The sequence below is a fragment of the Paralichthys olivaceus genome, chromosome 24 (genome assembly GCF_024713975.1).
Source record: "Paralichthys olivaceus isolate ysfri-2021 chromosome 24, ASM2471397v2, whole genome shotgun sequence".
NCBI classification, from domain to species: domain Eukaryota; kingdom Metazoa; phylum Chordata; class Actinopteri; order Pleuronectiformes; family Paralichthyidae; genus Paralichthys; species Paralichthys olivaceus.
Genome location: NC_091116.1, coordinates 7,486,682 through 7,496,505, shown reverse-complemented (window position 1 = coordinate 7,496,505; position 9,824 = coordinate 7,486,682). Strand labels below are relative to the sequence as shown.

Sequence of the window (9,824 nt, the reverse complement as noted above, 5' to 3'; positions counted from 1 at the left end):
CCACCACTCGTTCTCTGTTAATGCACACATCAAACTCTCCTGAATTTCTACACCACGAGGCCAGGTGGAGAAAGTCCACAGAAACTGCTGGGACTCTTACTCAGACATTAGCCTTCACCTCCTCCGAGGGGAATGTATGGGGAATCTGCAGAGTTCAGTGCATGTCTGAAAGCAACTTTAAATAGTTGCCTCGGACTCTGGACAGCAAACACAGTCCCCTTTTGTTTTCAGTCTTAAGAGAAGTACAACCAACAGCAGCACAGAGGACCTGAGGGGGCAAGGGTACCAGCCATAGTTCACTGATGGACATTAACACATCAGGAACGAAGTGAATGTCTTTTTTAAGTAATTTGGGAGACATAATGTCACAGGGACAAGAATAGTTGTGGGGTATGGTATGAAATCACGGAGGGAGATGGGAAAGAATTGATAGGAGGGGACAGATGTGGGGGCTCGTGAGGCTGGGGGGCAAGAGAGATGCTCTTACTCTTGATTTTTTTTATCTGCATGGAAAAATCCTCACAATCCTTTGGCTAAAGGTGGGGATTACATGCTGGAGGCTGGTTTATTTAACAGAGGGTCAGGAGGTTTAAAGAAACAACAACCTAAGATTGTGTTTGTTAGATTTGATGAGATAAATAAAATATGAAGTATGCACATGTTTAAATATTCTTCATTCAGCAGGATCATCAAGTCTTTCATTTAAATGTAGTGGACACACAGTCATGTGGTGTTCATCATGTACCCGGGGGGATGTGGTGGATTTAGAAACTGATGTGGTCCTAAGAGGGGCAGCGGTTTCTAGAGCAGATGCACATATATCATTAAAGTGGTTAACCATGTCATCAATATGCAAAGATGATGACCCACTTTTATTGAACACAGAGAGAAGAAGAAAGTGTAGCTGAAGACTAACTGCCACTGAGGCATCATTTTAAAGTGTGAGAGGGTTTGATGTGAAATTATATCAAAGATAAAGCGTCTGTGATCACAGATAGAATCATCACCAGTGTCAAGCCCAATGAGATGAGTTACACTAATAAAAAAAAAATCACCCGCTGTGGGATCTGTTGTGTCATCTGCATGCAAATTAAAATCAGCAAACATAATCACTTAATCATGTTCGACAAAACGCAACAGCAGCAAAGTCAGGGAAATCAGATAAAAAGTTACTGTTGGGTTTTGGTGCATGATAAATGAGAATCGACGTATAGGAATAAACTGGGGGCACAAGAGGGGAGAAATACTACACTGTTGTGACAAGGGAGTTTTCTCCAACCTGGTGATAAGAGTCCTTACTGGTAACATGATTGTTTATTATATTGTTTGGTCTATTAGTAATATTTTACAATATTTCCCTTAAGTCTAATGTAATATAATAAAAAGTAAATAAAAACCTGGTGCTGTTGAGCTGTACTGGATTATACAGAGGGATTCGTACATTTCTATGAACTACATACATTATAACGAACACACACTCTTCTCTGACTGTTTCCATGCAGGAGTAACAATGTGTGTTTGTATCTGTTCAAGCGGATGTGCTTACATAAGAAATTCAATGGTCTACTCACCTCTGCGATACACAAACACACACCACGTGTCATTATGGACTGAAGTGGGCTGATTTTGGCTCAGCCATTATCATCTTATACAAGCCACTACAGTGAAGAGACAGAGCGTGTGTGTGTGTGTGTGTGTGTGCACACCCACACTACTCATGTGCTTATGTGCCATTTTAAGTCATTTCTAAAATTGCACACTAATAAAGCAGGGCTCCTGGCCCCTCTGTCAGCAGGGCTGTTGAGCTGATGAAGTGTGTGAGTGTGAAACACACAACTGAAGCGACCACTTTCACTGTAAAACCCACAAGTCGCTAAAACAAAGCTGACCTGGTGCAGAACCCTGTCATGGTTCTTATTGTCCTCACACCAACATGCACACGTTTGAATATAAATATTATTGGATTCGTCTGGATGCCTGTCTGGTTTTTGTATGCATTTCAACCCAGTCACCACATGGGGGTGTAATAACCTTAGGGATGAATGTACTGACCATCGTGTTCAAAATGAAAAAACCCACTGAGGAAGGACTTCTGTACATGTGATTAACTGTTGGCACTTTTATTCATCTGTAGGCTTTACTAGAAAGGCACTCAGTAGGTCCAACAGTCTCTTTAAATTCAAGCTGCACCAAATTTCACACACTCAGAAATATCAGTCTCCTAAACATCCCTGAATTATTCTGAGAAATCAAAGTACGTGAAAGAAAGAATCTCTACACCAAAATGGAATTGGTTTTTTTCTTAGTAATCCACCAGGTTTTGTGGAAATGTGTTTACTTGTTTATGTGTAATCTTTCTTAGAATCCAACCCAGAAAAACGAGTGAGGGGGAAAACATAACCACCTTGGTGGGGTGACAACACAACGGTACATGGGCAGAGAAAATTGAACAATCAAATAGATGACATCAAAACAAGATTCATCAGTGTAACTAAGAGCCAACGTCACACTTCAGTAAAATGTGAAGGGCTTTAAAAAAAGCCAGAGTCTAAAGTTCCATGGAATAATAGCAAAAGCACAGTCACCCTTTGTCAGATGAGGTTCGAGCCCTTCACACACAAATGACCTCTCACCCCTGAGTTTGAGCTGACAGAATCTATGAAGGTCAAATTTCAGTGATCCTCAGTCAGAATAAAACACACAGTCGGCTGTTGAAATTGTTTTCAGGTGTATGGATGCTGCTCTCGTTGGTCGCATACGGGGGGCTGATGTCCCAGGCGAAGGGGGTGACAGCGTGTGGAGCATCTGTGGGCGTGTCAGGTCTCGCATCAGGCTCTTTGTCAGGGTCTAAATGAAAGACATTTTAAAGTTTTAAAATGTAGTGAACCACTGTGCACACGCTTGAGACGATTTCATCCACACCTCCACGTCAGAGATGACTAACGTGCCAACAACAATTGGTCAAGTGGCTGAGCAGGTCTTCTCTGCCCATCGGCTGTCATGTGACAATGAATTAGCCTCTGGGGGCAACATACAATGTTTTGGGGGCCTCCTGATCAATTTGGTCAATGACATGTCAGATTCCTTTTGTTTCTATGACTTGGAGATTATCCGACTGATGTGTAGCCTCTCCCTGTAGATAAGGAGAACAGAAGTCAGTCTAGTCACACCAAACTAGTCATCCGGTAATCTCACCCAACTATCTACCTCTTCTTATTCAATGGGTTCACCGGTAATTGAAGATGTAGGTTTCTGGCTTCGAATTTTTCACACCTCGTCGTCTACAGGAATCAAATCAGCAATTCTTCTTACCTTTTTCGTTCTGGCCGTGAAGGTCGTCCTTGTAGAGACACATGTTCCCAGCCTCTCTTCCCATGATGTCGTCTTCTGAAGCCAACAGGTTGCCCAGCAGGAAGTAGGTGGTCATCCGGCCTTTACCCTTCACCTCAATCTGCCCACGCTGTTGTATGTTGAACCCGGTATCTCTCAGCTCACTGCACAAAGCATGAGGGGCTGAGGGAAGTGACGTCAGCCAAGACAGCAAGAAAACTGCCTAGCAAATAAACTCCAGCCTTCAACTAGATCTTGCACTTGGACGCACTCCTGCACTTTTAAAATTTCTATCACTTTCTGTTTCTTCAATTTAATTTCTTTTTTATTTTCTTTAAATGTCCTCATGTCACTTTTATATGAAATTACATTTCAACATGTTTTTATTCTTATATAGTAGAAGTATTTACGTCTAGCTGCATGTCTTGTATGAAAGGTGCTATACAAATACAGTTAATCATTGTTATTTCTCAGTATCATCAAATACTTGGGAATGGAACAGGGAACCAGCATCAGTGGGAGAAGCTATATGTGCGCACATACACACACTCACACACACAAACCTGTATGTGGAAGTGCTGAGGTGAATGTGGTCAGGTAGTCCATGACTCTCCATCCTGGAGGCAGTGTTAACAGTGTCTCCAAACAGGCAGTAGCGAGGCATCTTCTCCCCCACTACCCCAGCTAACACTGGGCCGGTGTGGAGGCCCACACGGATCTGAAACCCACGTTAACGCCATGTCAGCACAAAAATACAAGCCACAGTAATAGACAACAATGTGACGTCCCATGTGGCCCTGCTTCTTGCTTCTGTTTAATGCACACTTTCTTTTCAGACGCCGGAAGGGAGTGGGAGCTAATTAGATAAAGTTCTTAACTGGTTTTCACTACGATTATATAATGAACCACTGCTGAAGCATAATCTGCAAAAACTTTAGAAATCCATTTGAACAGAAGTTTAAAGTCATAGAAGCAACTTTGATGCTTTAATATAATAAACCCTTTTTTATGTGGTTGGAACAAGAGCTACTACCAAGTTCTGTCACATCAGATTTATTTAGATCTCAAAGCACTTATAAGATGATCTTGTTACATGGTCACATCACAAGCACTTTGCACAATAGAATAAAAATTCTCACCTGAATGGGTTTGCCTGTTACAGGGTTGGTGACCTCTCTGGCTGCTATCCTCATCCCCAAAGCAAAGTTTGCCACTCTGCGAGCATGGGTGTCTGTAGGGACTGGAACGCCACCCACCACCATGTAGGCATCACCGATAGTTTCAACCTTTTAGAAAAAGAAAAACCTTCCATCGTTCTATAAATCAACTAACTAATCAATTAAGGACAGAGGATGTCACTCCTTGTTAAGCCCTATGAGACAAATTGTAATTTCTGAATATTGGCTATACAAATAAAAGTAAAAGTAATTGTCTAATGTTGCAGGAGGGACGATACCTTGTAGACGTCGTGTATATTGGTGAGTCGGTCGAACTTGGAGTACATGGAGTTGAGCATGTGAACAATATGGATGGGCTCACAGGCAGCACAGATGTTTGTGAAGGTTACCACATCACTGAATAAAATAGTGCACACCTCAAACTCCCCTGTAAAAGACAAACAATTTAACAAAGCAACAGACGGATATGTATGATATGGACGACTGGGTTGTTGCAGGCTGACTGACCTGCCTCCACGCTCTTGCCATCTTTGAGCTGATTGGCTACATGACGTGGAAGCATGGCATACAACAGAGTCTCTGTCTTCTCTTTTTCAGCCTCAAGGTGCCGAGACAGGATTCTCAGTTCCTCCTATGGACACACAGTCCATGTATCACACCACAGAGATCACACCGATTAAAGTTGTCATTCAACCTCTCATTGCATCTTTGATTGCTGCATCCCGTTATAGAGGGTTGGGAGAGAATTCTGCATAAATGCAACAGAGCTCAACAAGATTCTGTACTTGGATCAGTTTGATTCACTTTATATCTGCTTCCTGTAGGCAACAAAAAAGAAGAAATGTTCTTTAACTCCCACATTAGACTTTCACCAACATAACATCACAAAAATCAGGCACATCTGTTTCAAAAAGATTCAGGAAATCTGTCTTGCTTGCCACAAAAGACTCCATCAACTAGAATCTGCTGTCCTACTTTTTTCCTCTCCAGTTGGTTGGTCAGCTCCATCTCAGCTAGACGTTGCTGGTTGAGAAGAACCAGGTCTCTGGTGACGTCGTGCTGGGCCAGGTCAGCCAGGTGCAGGCCAACATCCTGAAGTTCCTGCAGGCTCCTTAGCTTTGGAGAACACAGGTACAGCATACAGCCGAGAGAATCCATCCACAACATCTGACCTACAGATAAAATTAATACAGGGGAATACACATTTAGATTTTTTTATTTTTTTTAACACTAGCCAACAACATATTTCTGATTGTGCAGGGTTACCTCTTAGGTTGAGGGTGGAGTTTTTGTCCTTGAAGCTCTTCAAGACAAACTGACTGTTGATGAACTTCCTGATGCTCTCAATGGTAAGGGTAACCTGGAGGACAGACAATCTCAAAACATACAAATCCAAGATATTTTGGCTTCTTGATTGTTGAGGAGATGTTTCGATGAATACCATCTGTTACCTGCGGGTGTATAATGATGAAATATTGGTCCAGTGTAGCACCTCTGGCCTGTAGACCTGGAACAAACTTCTGTATGTTCACCCCAGTCTGCCTTATCATTAGCTGACCACAAACAGAAAATAAGCCCATTTATTCAATAAAAAAATATAGTTCCAGTACTTCCACAGAGTTGAATGGAGCCTTACATCTTTGTCAAAGACGATATGAAAGGGAAAAGCATTGCAGAAAGATTTCTCCTCCATCCACAGTTTGTCTGGGTAACATGGATTGAAGGTGCTCTGGTGGCTGCCTAGGAAGTAAATCAAACACCAATTAAATCGTTGTGTGATAATCTACTCTTAATATATACTGTGTAAACATAACTCAGTTCTGTTAGGCATCAGCAGACTCATTTTACTATAGTTGTTTTTCATGTCTTACATGCAGCTGTTTACTCAAATGATTATCTGTCTGCAAAGCCTTCGGCTCCAGCCCAGGTTTATGAAATAAGGTCAGTCAGTGCGTGTTGTTTTTTTAATCATAAATTCTAAGAACAAACATATGGAGTTGACCTTTTTCTGAGAGAGACAATGCTCTGATCAGGTCCCAGCCACTCTTCTCCCCAGCCAGTGACACATATCTGCCCCTCATTCTTTCGAAACATTCCTCCTGGGAAAAAAAAAGAGAGCCAAGAATCAGAAACACACATAATATACACAGTGCATATGAAGACAGAACATATACACCCACCTGTCTCTGACTGGAGAGGACCTGGACTGTGCTCTTGCAGGCTTGGTTGGTCTGTTTGACCAGAAACACAACATGCTCCTTCTTTCCTGTCCGCTCGTCTTCCACTGATTGGTTCAGAACCTCCAGGGTCACTTTGCTGTCAAAGAGATCTCTGGCAACCGCCTCCATGATGCCTGTAGCAGGGAGGAAACATGAGGGAAAGAAATGAAAAGGAGTAATGGACACTGGATCAGTGTGTGGTCTGCCTAATGCATGTTGCAAAAGTATGCATTGTGTTGACGGTGGGAGATTGTCATGACAACGCAAAAGATTACTGTGTGTTGTATAAATCCAAGACTATAGCCTTTTGCCAGTTGAAGGGAAATGGGGGGTATTAAAAATAAACTATACATTAACAGTTAAATTGTTCATTTTAAACTTTAAATGTGTATCTCTGCTATAGAGCCATAGATAGATTATGAGACAATGGGCTTAGTTTTTTTTTTTTTTTCTAAGTCTAAATATTTCCCATACATATCAGATGCAGATGAATGCGGTGAGCTGAGAACATCACACAGTGTGGTTGTTTTTACCGGGAACAATATGGTGCAGGCCCTTCCTGTCGGAGTAATAGTGAAGCAGCATATTCCCATCAACCGTCATCTCAACTCGGAAAGATGGGGCATTCATCTCCTATGCAAAAACAGAAGTTAGGAAAACATTTAAGTCTTTACTTTCTTTATAACTGTGTTTAAGTATTTAAGTATTTAGCCTGTGACCCCAAAATTCCATTGCCAGTGAATGAATGTATGTAATTGTTGTGCACATAACAAATGAAGTCTTGAAGTTTTCTTGGTAGAAAATCACTAAGGGAGGTATAGCACAGGTTCAACCCTGACAAATTAAACCATTAATCCATGGAGCCAACCTGCCTTGTGTTAATAGTCCAGGTGTTTTCTTGAACTTTTAACACCATTTGATCGTGGAGTGTTCTTGCTGACCACGTTTGTGCCTTTATGGCCACAGTTTACTATCAGCTAATGGCTACCTCCAGCAGTATAACGCTTCATATCTCAAGTAAAAGTCGTCTCAAAATTTGTGGAACGACCTCGTGGTCGACCAACCACTTGTCAAAAATAGAAGTGACTGGGGCCTTGGTAGCAGCTGCGTCTAATCTCTGGAACAGTGTAACCATTTACTGTATAATAGAATGGCTTAGACCTCAGAACCGATGCTTACGACCCACTTCTTCTCACTGACCTTCAATGATATTCTACATCCTTTTTAATTTGTATTTTATATTTCATATCTTTCTTTTCATCTTAAGCCTTTTCAGCACTTTTGTCAAGGTTGGCTGTGCAACATAAATAAGCTTTGACTTCACATGTGCATACCTGATAAGACAGAGCCAGGTAGCTATGGAGAGAATCCAGATTTTCGATGAAATCAATCAGATTTCCTCCCAGTGTCCTGAGCATGGTGTCGTATCCCGCTTTCTTACAGAAAACAAAGAAGTGTTCCCCAAAAAGCTTCAGAAACACATCGGCAGAAACATCTGAAAACATAGAAGCAGACACTATCACAGAATTTTAGGTATTAAATCCACGTTGCATCAGTTTGTCCTCTAGATTCATATGTTTGTGTCATTAAAACACTGGTGGTGAGCACATATTCAATTACAGCTTACTCCCAAAAGGATGTACAGTGTAGATAATCAGACCCATAGGAAGAGGTGTTGACTTTCTGTGAATAAACAGTCCTTGTTATGTTTTATGCATCTTTACCCAGAGGCCCCAGTGTTTCATCCATCTGTCAAATGTGATCCATATGTGTATCAAGAAATAATTTATGTGTCAAGTACAAAGGTTTTTGCAGCTGCTGCAGTGGAAGCTGTTCACCTATTACAGTCACACAATGTTTCTTCAGTATTGACATTTTAAAAAAAAGGAAAAATAAATTCAATAACCACACATGGGATTAAATATCATGTAAGCAGAAGTAATGAACCACTTCTGAACTGAGGTAATTGTCCATGTTCACACCACATCACAGACATGCATGATATGTAGCCAATACTGGAGCGGCTCTGCTGTGCAAAGATCAAACTGGGTGACATTGGTGGAGCCTGAGGATGCATCTGCAGCACTGTTTAGTTAGTGAAGGGTGAATCGTGTTGAGGCAGTTACAGAAATGTCCACTGGGCGTCACCTGTTGGATTTCATCTGGGACATAGTTAACACCTGAGTGAGCAAATGCTGTTTTCACACCCGATCCAATGATCCTTGGGTCCTTCTCTGACGATGTGTCCTAACATTTATGGAAAGATCAACCTCATGCTAGGACGGCAAAACTCAAACATTCAGTGCAAAGAAAGAAAAATGAATCAGTCCAACAATGTTGCTGTCAGGACAGAGGAGTTTGAACTCTTACCCAGCAGTGAACAGGCCTCCCCCACCAGGCTCAGCGTCAGTATATCATCATAAACCGTGTACGTCATGAAGGTGTCCTGGACCCCGGGTAGAGAGCTGCGCAAAAAACATTACATTTCAGGGTAAAGTTGTCACCCCGGCAGGAATTGTCTTTCATTATAATAAATGTGCAGACCTCAGTTTTTCCCAAGTGTCTTGGCCAAATCTCTCAATCACCAGGGACTGGAGGCAGCTGTTGATGAACCCGTACTGCAGAGGACACAAACAATTCATTTATTTCAAATCCACAATCCGTTCAATGAGAATTTAGCATTTTCTTTTGGTTTGTCTAATATGCACTTGTTGCTGACATGGTGTGTTTATGTTCTGCTGTAATACAAATAACGGATTGCAACCCTGTGTAATATCATTAACATATTCAATGATTCAATAACTGTTTAATTCTCAGCTTGAGCCCAGTGGAAGTCACGCTGCCATCACATTTGATGACACCTGTGATGTTCAAAATCGTGGACAAGGTAATAAAGGAACCTGTGAACACCAAAGCTTTGTCTGGATTATGTCTTATGCAAAATAGTCTGATTTAACAGATGGAGACTGTGGGTGTGAGTCTGCCACTACATGCTAATTTTTCTCCCACTCTCTTCCCGTTAGTTTGCAAAATCCCCTTTTTCTACAGGGAGTGAGGCACCTCTGATCTGCAACATGCACACTGAAAACATTGAGAT

General features: G+C 41.6%; 1 protein-coding gene across 1 annotated transcript; it reads right to left on the bottom strand.

Annotated features, from left to right (window-relative positions):
- Positions 1-754: 754 nt before the first annotated feature.
- Positions 755-9,164, bottom strand: gucy1b2 (guanylate cyclase 1, soluble, beta 2). Its single transcript, XM_020102242.2, has 15 exons — positions 9,098-9,164; positions 8,062-8,222; positions 7,261-7,360; positions 6,689-6,861; positions 6,511-6,607; positions 6,145-6,248; positions 5,960-6,061; positions 5,775-5,868; positions 5,484-5,680; positions 5,016-5,139; positions 4,787-4,935; positions 4,470-4,616; positions 3,894-4,048; positions 3,313-3,494; positions 755-2,847 (listed from the first exon to the last, which is right to left on the bottom strand). Exons 1-15 carry the CDS (start codon positions 9,162-9,164, stop codon positions 2,687-2,689), a joined length of 2,013 nt encoding a protein of 670 aa, XP_019957801.2. The 3' UTR covers positions 755-2,686.
- Between the last annotated feature and the right edge of the window lie 660 nt (positions 9,165-9,824).

Coding starts and splice junctions, on each gene's coding strand:
- gucy1b2 (XM_020102242.2), bottom strand. CDS start 9,164: ATGACGTACACGGTTTATGATGATATACTGACGCTGAGCCTGGTGGGG. Junction 6,249..6,510: donor ATTGTCTCTCTCAGAAAAAG/GTCAACTCCATA, acceptor TTTACTTCCTAG/GCAGCCACCAGAGCACCTTC. Junction 6,062..6,144: donor ATATCGTCTTTGACAAAGAT/GTAAGGCTCCAT, acceptor GTTTGTGGTCAG/CTAATGATAAGGCAGACTGG.